The following is a 12,957-nucleotide window of genomic DNA, read 5'->3' as shown; positions in this document are numbered from 1 at the left end:
GATACAATAGATTTTCTATCTGTCATGGTATCCCACCAGTTTTCAGTGTGAAATTCAGCTGTGAGTTAGTTTCTTAAGTTGAAGTACTTCCAGCTATCTTCCTTGAGACTTTTTTCCCTCCTAGACAGGGGCAGGGAAATATGGTGATGTTGTTGTTAAATATGTTGTTATTGCCATTGCAACTTACAGTATTTTCTTTTAATTCTTGAAATATTTTGTCTTCTTGAAGAACATTTATAAAATTATTTGGACTTAAATAACACCTCAAAGTATCAGGATGAAGTTGAACCAGAGCTTCTTGTTCGACTTCCTTTTCCCTTCATTCCATCTTTATTTTCTCCCAGAGGTTGTAATAAACTCATGGCTATGAATTGGATACAATAGGAGCTGTGGGTTCTCAGCCCCACTGCAAAAAAATCAGATGGATTGGTTCAAGGGCCTAACTATATTAATATAGGTACTTACTTTAATCTCCCTACATGAGATTTTTTTTCCAAAAGTACACAACAAAGAAGAGCATTCAGGGAATTAATATTGGATGTTCCAATTACTGTGCTGTGGCTATTAGCCCATGTGCAATGAGGTAAAAATGGTTTGTATTCACAGGTTATTATGTAGAAAGAATAATAGCCTTGAAAATGTTGGAGTGGATTGTAATTAGAAAGATCACCTGCTAGTACACCTGTTGGGTGATGGCATAATGTAATATAATTTTATGTTAATTACTTCTCTGCTTTTTTCCTGCACCTGCTGCTTATAATGTCAGAACTGTACAAAGGTCCTACGAAGTGACAATAGGAGCTGCATTTCACTGTTCATCAGTTTACATGTTGCATGCCTAAACAGATCTTGATTTCAGCATAAATAACAGAGATTTGTGTCACATTTACTTGTAAACATGAATTATGTATTCGCTATATACCCAAATTCCATATCCAGATGGCTTACATCTTATAAAAGGATATATTTGCATTTAGGAATTTTCACATTATCTATGTCAGATTAAAACAAAAAAATTTATTTCTGTATTGATAGGAACACATAAATGTTGATTGTTTATGGATTTTATATTTATTAAATATTAAGAAATTCTGAGAAATTTAGCTTTTAATTGCTGTCTGTCAGAAATCTGAGTTAAACTAATAAGTCTTCACAATAAGAAGTCAATTTATTTGTTCCCAGCATTGCAACAGAAGAGTAAAGATATTGATTTATTTTCTCATTCATGTTTGTTCCTTCAAATTAAAAATATAAAATCTATGAATGTAATAATTACGAATGTAACAACTGGTTGGCATAGATGAGCATGCAGACGTGAGAAGGCAAAGCTAATTTTGAGTACGTGCTTTGAATTTTGACCCTTCTTACAAATGTTCACGTGTGCATACGTGCACACGTGTGTGCACACACACTCAGTTTGAAGAAGAAACTCACTGTTACTGAGCATCAGCAGACATACAAGGAGGACTCAGTCTCACTTGCGGCTTTTAGGCACTACTAAATTTTTTTTTTAAAGCAATAAGATACTGTTAGCCGCTTGTGATAAAAAATATGTGTGTAATGTTACTGTGTGCTTATGAACTTAGATATGACAAGTGAGAAGTCTCATTCTGTGAGCTCCGTTTCATGTGCTACATATTTCCTCATGAATTTAATAAAAGGGAAGAGCTAAGCAAAGACTTTGTGAGAGCTGTTATTGCTGTGTTTCACAACCAGATTGGAGTGTCAATCTGTCTCTTCTGTTTTCCCTGGTCTAAGAAGGAAGTAGATAGAAAATACTCTGGTTGCAGCCTCATTCTGCCAGCCAGTCCCACCCCGGGGCAGGAGGTGAGGAGCAGCACTTTCAAGTCATGCTGCAGAAACTGCTTCTCCGTTGTGCTGTTGCCTACCAAGTGTGTTGCCCACGGCTTTGAAAGCCATAGAGTGATTTAATCACAGTGTTTGAGTGTTTTATTTAAAATGAAGTATGGGAATTCAGCATACAATCTTGTTTTGGTGTGTTAAACTTACATTTAAGTTACTATTGTGATGAAAACCATACCACTTTGGTATCCTTACTTGGACATGCTTACATTCTTACACTTGCTGTTGTCAAAGGTTTCTAATTGTCTCTGAAGCAACGCTGTAAGTTTAGTGCTAATAGACTTTTGGTTTCAAAAATCTCCCTCTGTTAAAGTTACAGGGTTTGTGAGCATAAGCCCTGATGATTTGACAAAGAGTATTTGTCAGCTGTTTAGCTGTTAATTGAAACAACTATAAACTTCTCATAGAGACCAGTCCGTGCGATAAAGAGAGGAGGAAAACAGCTGTGTTTTGTATAGATCATTTTCATTTGTCCCACAGTGGTAAATAAGAGCCAAGCACATACAGACACATCAAAATACATCTGGAACAAGCAGCTAGGTAAAGCCAGGCTTAGTAGGTCTGGGTCAGTATGAGCCATGACATGCCCTGGGCAACACAGTGCTAAACCTGTGGAGTGAGACTGAAGCCCAAAGTCTCACCCTCGGCCAATGCTGTGAGTTCAGACCCTGCTTGTTCTCCCCCAAACCAAGCCTCTCGAGTACTGGGGAGACACCTTTATCAGGAAGGTGGTTTTCCCAGGGTGAAACTCATCGCTTGCAGTGCGGGTGTGCTGACCCCTGTGATTTCCACAGATGCAAAGCTAATGAATATAGCTGTAATCTGTTAATAGGTGACTCATTTCAGACCATGGCAAAAGCATTTTATTTGTAACGTGAAATACTAGGGCAAGGAAAAGCATATGTCACAGGCTTGGGATGGAGGAAGAAGGCAGCAGAAAAAGGAATGTAACTGTGAATGAAGGCACATAGAAATTCCTGAAACATCATACTTAGAAAGTGCAAGTGAGTGTGCAAAAGCATAGGAAGATCCTAGTGACAGATAAACCTGAAAGCATACTGAAAACGTAATAGCAGCCTGTTGCCTCTTTACCAGCCAGACCCACCTTCTCCCTCTCTATTCCTCCTCCAGCCCAAAGTACCAAAAATCACTGAAATGTATACACATTTTCCAAGGGTATGTGTTAAAACACTTATTACTTCAACCAGATGGAGGCTCAGAATGACTTCAAAGCAACAAACCTGATAACTTTTGATTTCTGTAAAAGCCAAAGGTACTAAGAAAAATGAAATGTCAATAGCACTGATTTTCTAAGGACAAGCAGGATACATTAATATCTAAGAGTCTGGACATGTTGTGAAAGACAGCAGTAGGCAATACCGGAGAATATTTAATTTAGTAAAGGGCATTCCACATGGATCCATGTGAAACTGATCAACTGGCAGAGTAAGCCACAGCATTTAGAGAAAGAAATATGAAATAAAAAAGGTAAGAAATGTGCCCTTTTAAAATTATATTCTTGTATCTTTCAACCTCTTTCTGAAGACATTGGAATAGACATGTAGTTAGACAGTAAAAGCTGTGAATATGTACAGAAATAATGTCATGCAATATTCTCCAAAGTCACCAGTTTAAATAGTGAGGGGATTCTAAGTAGTCTTAGAAATGTTAAATTTGCTGGCTGGGGTTTTTTGGGGGGGGGGAAGGGGGGAGGCGCAGGGAGGATGAAGAGTACAATAGAATCACATAAGTATTAATTTGATAAATTTTATTTATGGGTCATTTGGAAGTTTTAATTCGTTTTTAATGAATAGCTCATAGCAAAGTTGCACCAGAGCAAGATAAGTTAGGTAATCAAATAAAAAAAAATGAACAAGTGGTTATGTCCTCCCTTGAATATGTATTGTTGTAAATTTTTCATTGGTTTCTGTGGCAAATGATAAGCCAGTATATGTGAAGAGATGCCATAATTTTGGGCATATAACAAAGGAAAGATATTGATGTCCGGTGCTTTCCTCTGGTGAAGTATATTCAGTGTAGTAGCCACTCTTGATGTATTTAGTTCATAAGAAAAGAAACACTGATTTAATAGAAGTATCGTATGAGTAAAGACAATGAAATAGTGGCATGTTGAAATCACTCCGTGCTATTTGAGCTACAGTGGCAAGAAACTGAAGCTTGTGGTGTAGCACCTCAGGAAGCAGTCTTCCTTTATTTTAAAGAAAAGATGTGTGGAAAGTGAACGCCTGTGATTTCCACAGCTGCAGCGATTTCAGAAGAAAATGGTCACAGGTGGTATAGAAGGAGATTATGCTGTAAATAATCAAGCCAGAATGTTCTTATACAAGCACTTCTTAAATAAAGTCTCTACATTTTTATATAACCTTTACAAAATATCAGGTGGACATGGGTATACTCAATTTAAGAGCATTTTCATTCTCCAGGTGGGGCACCTCAGATGAAGCTGAGATTTAACACTCATAAGAAATAACAGAGCATTAAATATATTATGCATAGTCTTGTGTTTTTTCATGGTACCTGTGGAGACTAGCAAGAGGCATTGTGTTGCAAATTTTACAGTATAAATTAACTTGTGTTTTTTATTCTTATTCTCAATTACCAAAAACAATGTCTGAACCCCAGGCTTCCTGTGTTTATTTAATTACTAAAAATGCAATTCTTGCAGAAAGAATTGAATAAAATTATATGTAAAACCAGATCTGGATCTCTAGTCGATTGAACAAAATTCTTTCTGCCTCCTCACACAAGAAAAGAAGAAGGAAAAGAGGAAATAAAAATTGAGCAAACAATCTACTATTCCATTACAAATCCGTTCTCTCAGAGAGGCTCCTTCCAATGGACACAGCTACGATAGTGAGCAGTGGGTAGCGCACGGGTCAGTGGGCTGCGACAGACATCTAAGTGACTAAGCTGGGGGAGAGTGTTCACTGAATGCCTAGAGCTTAAATAGCCAGCTGTGACAGATTGTAAAATAGATCTGTTTGCTTGTAATCATTATTTAATTTCTGGTCTTGCTTTTTAACATGATACATTATTGCTTGGTAATACCAAGAAAATCTATTATATTTTAGCACAAAGGGAATCTAGTAAAGTGTGTCAGCATCCTCACGGCGGAAAGGGCGCTATCAGTGCATATTAGCATAAAAAGTGCCATTCCAACTCTTGCGAGCTGGTTGCTGATAGCAACTTGATGAAAAATGAATCTACCTTACTTTAATAATGAGATCAGAATGATTAAGCCAGCATGGTGGGCCCAGTGTGCAACTCCTGCTGCTTTCAAAGACTGCGTTTCTGTTGTGCTGCTGCTGGTTGGATCTTCAGTTGTGGTGAGGTCAGTGGCAGCACGGCTGGTGAACGGCATTACTCTTCCAGGCAGCTTCCTGTCAGAAGGGGGAAAGGGGAATGTGGCATGGGAGTCCCGAGAAACCGTTTGATCTAGTGCCAGTGGCAAGTACAGTCTGTGGATGATTGTCAGCCCTGCGTGGCTCTTTTATTGGCAAACTATCTCTGATGGTCATCAGAATAGCATGCAAACACCAAGGACAGTGGCTGCAGAAAATAGGTCCTTAGGGAAAGTAAATACCGAATCAGATTAACTGAGAAAGGAGGTCATGTACTTTGGTGAGAGTGGAAGAGAGAGGGAAAACTGTTAGTCTGGCCTCTTGCTGCATCCTAGTAGGTCACGTTCCGTTGGTTAAAATGTGTATCAAAAACCCCACTTCTGGCACTGAAGTAAAGTGATGAGCCCAGAACAAAAGAAATCCCATAGCAGCCTTCAAAGTTCTGGAAGTGCCAAAGACACGTAAGTTTCTCGAGCACTTTGTAGAGATACAGGAATGATCCTGGAGTTGTGCAACATCTTTCCCAAAGTCACGGGATGTATCAGTAGTAATTTTAGGAAAATAATTAGCTGGTTCACTCCCTATTCTGTGTTTAAAGGAAGAGTGTATATTGAGGTAAGAAACCTCCCAACAAAATAATTGCCAATGTTCTTGGAAAATTGAGAGATGAATGGGGTGCGATTTATGCTGGATTGTCTGGAAGATTTCATTGAGTAATGATTGGGTAAGGATTGATATATACTCTAAGATCATAACACTGCTACAAATCTTAGAATCCTCAGTATGTATAATAATATGGAAGCTAATTTTTCGGCTTGCCCTAATGCCTCATTCATAGTTTCAATGAACTTTGGATCCAGATTCAATGTGAAAAGTTACTTGTAATCATGTGAAATGAAGAAGCCGCGATTACCATGTGAATATTCTCTTGGAAGGACCATATGAATGGATTATGTACTTATCCCTTATTTAATAATATCTAAATTAAACAGTCCTAAGGAAATAGAGGATTAACAAATAAGAAGTATAACACACAGCAAGTGGTCTAGCTGAAGAAAGACTACGTAATCAAAAATACCCTCAACTAAATCCACTGTAGCAAATTTAGCAGGGAGACTGAATTACTTCAGATACATGCGTGCTTGCAGTGGTCCATTTGGGTCAAGGCTAAAGTTCAGGAAGGACAGAGAAAGACTCTCAGGCTGCCTTTCTATTCCTGTCCCTACCCTGTCCATGAGTGGAGAACTCCAGCTGTGAATGGACATAATCTTCTTAAGAGTAAAAAATCTAAATATTTGTGTAAAAACAAGCTAACAAATGTAGCATGATAGCATACAGATACACTGAGGAGCTTCATTCTGCTGTTTGTAAATCTCTGAGTCATCGCAGCCCAGCTCCCACTAAGGTCAGCTGAAAAAGCTTCGGTTGACTTCAGTATATGTAGAACAACTGTTACCTCGTCAAAGACTTTTTTTATCTTCTCCCAAACTAACATTTTTTTCTGAAGTTGCGGAATATATTTGAAGACAGATCCATTTCATATGCAACTGTATTCAGAAGTGTTGCTATTTCTGCATGGAAGTTGCAGTCAATTTCTGTATTAACAAAATTGCGTTTATAGGTTCTAAGTGCCATTAACAGAGGGTAAGGACGTGCATTTTGATGTCGCTTAGTGACAAAAGTTAAGGACCCAGGTTTCGGTTCCTAGTTCCTAGCTACCACCTTTTTATCTAAAACAAAGTTTCCTCTCTGGTTTTTTCCAGGTCTGGAGTTGGTGTGACAGGTTCTAGGCAGACGTTATTTTATGCAGAAGTAACAGACCAGATGAGAGCTGGGGAAGGAGGTGGCCAGCCTGAAGAAGGAGAGCTGATTGAAGTTGTCGAAATACCTTTAGAAGACTCTATGAGGTTTGCTTATGATGAGACTCTCCCAAAGACGATGGGTGTCATCTTCAGCTTCATGTGGTTCCATAACAACATAGCACCCAAGTTCCCAAAAAATAAAATCAAAACACCATGATTTTAAGAAAAGCTTTCCTGCTGGTTCTGTGGATACAGAAAACTGTCTGGCTCAACCTACTCATCACAGAGCAAATCTTTCTCAAAATAAATTTGGAAGTAAAATCTGAATTAAAATCCTGACCCAATTTCCATCATTGGCAAAACACTTGCTGGCTTCACTGGGGCCAGGATTTGCCTCTGAGAAGTGAATGTTGATTTTCACACAAAGGCTAATTAAATGTGTCCAGTTCTCCTCTTTCATGGCACTGCTCTACCACTGTTTTGAAGAGTTGCTCAGGACCTCAGTGCAGCTGCTGTACCAGCCTGTCACTGTGGTCTGTGCCTACTGGCAGCTGTGTATTCACTGTAGTTGCTGATATTTCTGGGGGGAGGCAGCCAACCTTAACAGACACAGATATCCTCACTACGTTCCTGAGTTCTGACAGCTTTCAGGGAGCAGCTTTCTCTGTGGTGGGTAGCTCCTGTACAGGGAAAACGTTTCCATTTCTGAACACGCAAACCTTTATTTCATGAGCAAACATGTCTGTAATCCTTCTGCTAATGTGTCATTTTGACAATAGACCAGCTGTAAGATTATGTGCTTCTGTTTGTTCCCACTATAATGCTGAGCAGCCGTGATGGAAGGATGAATTATGGGGCTTCTACTGGAACACATGCTGCTTTGTTTGTTTTATGGGTAATACTTGATTAATTAGATCAAACTTTGTCCTCTAGAGCGGGACTTGAGAGGCCAAATTCTTTTAATTTGACTCTGAGGTGACTAATACAAGTGATTTCTGTGAGGTGTTCTGTGGTCTCCATTTCCCTATCGCCTAAACGGGGAGAATGGGACTTACCCCTCTGATAACACTCCTGGAAATCTAATGATCGGAAGTGCTTTATTGAGAGACTTCTATCATGATTTGTGCAGTTTACATTGAAGCCTGTAGAACCTACGCAGATGTACTGAGCACACAGTTTGATTTAATAAAGTGGTCTAATTAGAACGTATATTATTTGTTCTGTCAGCGCAGTTTAGATGTGGACTATTTGTCACGTGAAACTATTAAGAGCATGAATGAAAGAGAATTGAGTCTGGCAATTTAATTATGCAGCGGTTTATGTTATTCACTGAGTTAATGTTAATTAACATGGCTACATTATATGTGCTTCTAGGATTACTGAGGTTCTCAGTATGTTCAGAAGATGAGTACTGCGAATATGCAAACTTTCACAGAACAGCTGGAGTAAAAGCAGCACAGGTGCCTGATGATATCCAGTGGCTGATTTAAAATCACTGCGCGTCTAAATAGGTGTATAAGTAAATAATTTTAAAAAAAATGCTTTTAGCTCTGGTACTTGCTGGTTCTTCTGCTGACAGGGAGGAAAGGTCCTTGGAAAGCCACTGGAGAAAGAGCAGCCTTAGTCTGCAGGAGTCAGACACCTTTCGTGAAAGTTCAGACACATTTGCATTGAACTGTGCCTGGTCTGTGTTGAGTCAAGGGCTGAGTTATCTTGAAAAGTAAATAAATTCTGTCTGTCTGATGTATTTACATAAAAAGGTGTTTTAGGGTGGGGTCTCTGCTGCTCTGCATCTTTACAGTGTCAAATACAATGTGTCCCAACTGCTGCTGAGGCCTTTATGAACCACTACTGTATGTGTAATAAATAATGACTTTTATTCCAGGCTGTAGTTACCAAAGCGTCTATTTTGATTCCGTCAAAATTATTACACAGTACCTTGTTGATCTGTTTAGTATCAAGCTAGTAAGTGTGTGCGTATACATGTCAAAAGCCTTTTTTGCTGCATAATGCAGTAATTTGGAAAAATAAATCGGTGTAGTGGAGGGGGTCAGAGTTTGAAACTTTTCAAAGCTGCTTTTATGTATTTATACCATTTGCCCCAGAATTACAAATGGACAAAACTCCACTTCTGATGAGGCTCTTTGCGCAATGCTGAGAGCTTTCCCCCCGTCAGACGTTCCCTCCCCAATGCATCCAGGACCTGCAGTCCGTGCATCGCAAGGTGCGCTCACATTGCATTAATGACCTTGGTCAGAGCCCAAGGCTTTGCCCCACCACAATTTCAAGGTGTGATTCATCAGACTAAATACACATTTTAGTGATTAGTCTGTCTAGAAATGCCTTCAAATCTTGGCACCTGCATTCGATTTGGACTCAGACCACCCCTGGAGGAGGCAGGTCAGCCAGTGCTGGATCTGTTGTGCCACCATGCAATGTGCACATCATGAGGTGTGGGCTGCTGGGCCACCAGAGAGAGCGCGTGGCCATACCCGGCGCAGGGGAGGATGAAGGCCCTAAAATCTCTTTGCGCTTCACACAGCTGGTGCCAGCTGGTTGTGCCTTGGCTGCAAGTCTTTGAGCTGGACAGTTTGAAACATGCATGTTTTGCCCACTCCAAGGCGTGGCGGCTGTCCCTCTAACACACCGTTCCTCCCCAAGAGCGTGTGCGTCGGGAGAGCACCAAGGGCAGTGCCCGACTTGCCAAAATCCAGCCCGAACTACTGCTGCTGGTCAGCAGAAGGCTGTTCCCCATCACTCAGACAGCAGGGTGGAGGGCTTGCAAGTTGTAGGTGCGTGAAGCCTGTCTGCTTCACAGCTGAGCCCTGGGGCCACGCAGGGTGACACAGGAGCTACATCCCCAGAGCAGCAGGAGGGGTTTCCCAGGCATGGGACAAGAGCGGGAAGTCACTGCATGGCAAGAGGGGTTGCGTGGTGCAGCAGCACGGAGGGGTGCGTGGGGAGGGAGGCCGCAGCACTCGCGAGGGCACAGGGGAAGCAATGCCCTCGTTGTGCCCCAAGGCGACCATGGCAATGCAAGCTGTGGGCTTCAGACTAACCATTTTTGATGCAATTCATATTTCTCTTCTGTTTAACCGTGACAGAGGGAAGCTGCATGAGCTGGGTAGTCCCTCAGCACTTTTCCATGAACCAGAAGGCCGGGTGAGAAGCTGGGCAGCATTGCCCCCCCACACCAGTCCGTTCCTCCCCAGGAGTGTACTCGGCAGACACCTACAAAACCCCGGGGCACTGCGGTGGCTCTGAAGCCTTCACGCCCCAAGGGGTGCTACGCCCAGGCCCTGTGCTCTGCCCGGCCATCCCCGCAATTTGTAAGTCTCAAACAGAAACAAAACGGTGAAGGGACTACTTTGGTTTCTTCCACAATTTGGGAATTTTTCACAGAAACAGCAGTGATGCAATATACTGAAAGCTGTACATGTTGTGTCTGGTGTTCGACTTTGCAATATTAAATATAAACATAACTTCATCTCTTTCCTTTTTCCCTGTTAATCTTGGTGGGGATTTTAATAAGGAATTAGGAAGCTTTGGAAATGTGGGAGAAAGGGCTTGAACATTTTTCAAAACAGTAGATGATTCATATTTATAAAAATACAACCAGAGCAATTCAGGTGCCACTTCTCTTGTGAGGGCTCATTTCAAAGATCATAATTAGACAAATCCGATACACATCGGCCAAGTCTGGGCAGGAAAAAAGTGCTTCTAATGGAATCTTGAAATCACATCTGTGTTTTAGATGCATCCTTCGGCCGTGCCACCACACATACGTCCATGGAGAGCAGGCAGTTCAGAATAAAACAGGGTCCCCGTTTGCTGCTAATGAATACTGACTCCAGCCTGCAAAAATCTTATCTGATCTCATCCAGCCATCCCCATGAGATCAGCATCTTTCTTTTATTGAGTACAATTGAGTGGTCTGCATTTAAAAAACAAATCTTAGCATCTCTCTCATCTTTATGATGTGGCTTTGAGATATAGAGATAATCTAATGAACCTGAAATTATGACTCAGGCTTCTAATGAAGCCTGAAATAATAAAATCTTGAATGTAATGTTGCTGTCAGGCTCGCTATTAGCTGGCAGAATAGACGTCACCAGCACCTTGAAAGTACACGGGCCTCATTTATTACTGTTATTACCCTATTTGTAAAGTACTTACAAGCCCTGAGCTACTCCCAGGTCTCATGATATTAAGCACTGAAGAGTGATATGGTTAAAATGCCGTCTCTAAAAGGCAGGCACTTTAACTAAATGAGCTGAATTACACTACGGGGTAGGTGGGGGCAGGCGCAGGGATGGGGTGCAGGGTGCCCTGGCCGCCCGCGCTCCCCGGCTGCGCGGGGATGCTCCTTGTGCTGCTGGAAGCACACTCCCCTGGCAGGCGGCCGCTTGCCTTTTCACCCGCTCCCTCATTACCATCCCTCCCCGCCAACGATAAAAGCAGCGTTCCCCGACTCCCCGCAGGGCCACGGCCGGGGCCAGGCCAAGGGCAACCAATATAATTGCTCCTGAAATACACGTGCCGACCGAGCAGGGCGACCCACTGGACAAATAGGATTTTTTGCTAAATTAGGACAATTGCTGAGCACGCTTCATCCCCTCGCCGGGGCTCTATACATAGATGAAAGGCACACCCAGTTGTGAAATCTGTTGAAATGGCACACCTGGTGCTGTCTGCAAGTCTATTCACAACCGTTAGCAGGTGCGACTTGGCCTTTGTGGCCATAAAAGTCTGGCTGCGCAGCTCCTGCTGTGCTCCCTGCGCCTTCGCCGCCCTGCGCGCTTTGGCAAGGGAGGCTGTCACAGATTAATACGGTTGTTTGAAGCTGTTAGGAGCCACCGCCTGAAGCATGTAGCGGCTTCAGAGGGATCAGAATAAGGCCTGTGCACACAGGGTGGATTTGCAGCTTTGGTCTCGGTGACTGTGCCGGGGTGGAGGTAATGGGCAGTGCAGGGCTGCCGCCTGAGCAGGGACATGGTGCAGCATGGTCCCTGCGGTCCCAGGGATGCTGGCGAGTGGCCTGGCCAACAGGTACCAGCGATTTTCTATCTAGCCCCTGTCTGGGCTCAGCCTCTCCAAAAAGGGTTTTGTTTGCTCTGCTTTGCTACATCTCAAACAGTGCAGCAGTAAGGTGGAGCCCCAAATGCCCCAGCCCCAAATTTAATTTAAGGAAGGATGCCATGGACTATGGAGCAGATTTCCAACAGCAATTTTCATTCCCACTGGTTCACACAGGATTTTCCTTAGTATGAGCAAAAAAAAGTGATGCTCATACAAATCCTGCGCTACTGCAAAAACTACTCCCCAGTTCGTCTAATCCTTCAGACTTAGTCTCATTCTTTAATTGGGAACTCATTTTTACAAGGGCTTTCACTGCTTTCCAGATGAATCATAAGGGAGGAGGAGAAGTCATAACGTAGCTAAATGGACTGTATTTGCGGTGCTCAGAGGTCTCTGGCCTGCCTCAGGACTGGCTTCAGTGCATTTCTCGTAATTGGAAATACAATCAGATACATATTAAATCCTGCCAGCCATGGGCTGTATTGCTTTGCTGCTGAAGTACTCAATATCTTGTGCTGGCTTTGGTCTCTAATGAAGCATTCAAAAGCAGTGGTTATTTGAGAAACCCCTTTTGGACACTTGGTTACAATGAAAATAGGCAGGGAATGGGCAGTGCAGGAATGGCTGTCAACCTCGTCCATTGATGGCTACCCTCACGCCCCAACTGTGTTAACAGAAAAATCTCTGGGTTCTTCTGCCCACCTGTGGTTTGGTGTTTGGGGTATGGGTGCAATGGGTATAGCATTCAATAGTAAGAGAAACATGATTTTATCATTTTACAAGAGCAAAATATTGCTGTGATCACTACAGACATGCTTGTGGCAGCAAGGAGCCAGCCCTGGCTCGGCCAC

General features: G+C 42.2%; 1 protein-coding gene across 3 annotated transcripts in view; it reads left to right on the top strand.

Annotated features, from left to right (window-relative positions):
- The window catches only part of NUDT14 (nudix hydrolase 14), a 61,290-nt gene extending 52,379 nt beyond the window's left edge, over positions 1-8,911 (top strand). For all 3 annotated transcript variants that reach the window (XM_075104099.1, XM_075104098.1, XM_075104100.1), the window contains exon 5: positions 6,989-8,911. In XM_075104099.1, the coding sequence (XP_074960200.1) occupies positions 6,989-7,244 (256 nt within the window). In that variant the 3' untranslated portion in view covers positions 7,245-8,911. The remainder of the gene's footprint in view (positions 1-6,988) is intronic.
- Positions 8,912-12,957: the final 4,046 nt, after the last annotated feature.

The sequence above is a fragment of the Phalacrocorax aristotelis genome, chromosome 9 (assembly GCF_949628215.1).
Source record: "Phalacrocorax aristotelis chromosome 9, bGulAri2.1, whole genome shotgun sequence".
In the NCBI taxonomy this organism is placed as follows: domain Eukaryota; kingdom Metazoa; phylum Chordata; class Aves; order Suliformes; family Phalacrocoracidae; genus Phalacrocorax; species Phalacrocorax aristotelis.
This window is presented reverse-complemented; position numbering and strand designations above follow the sequence as displayed.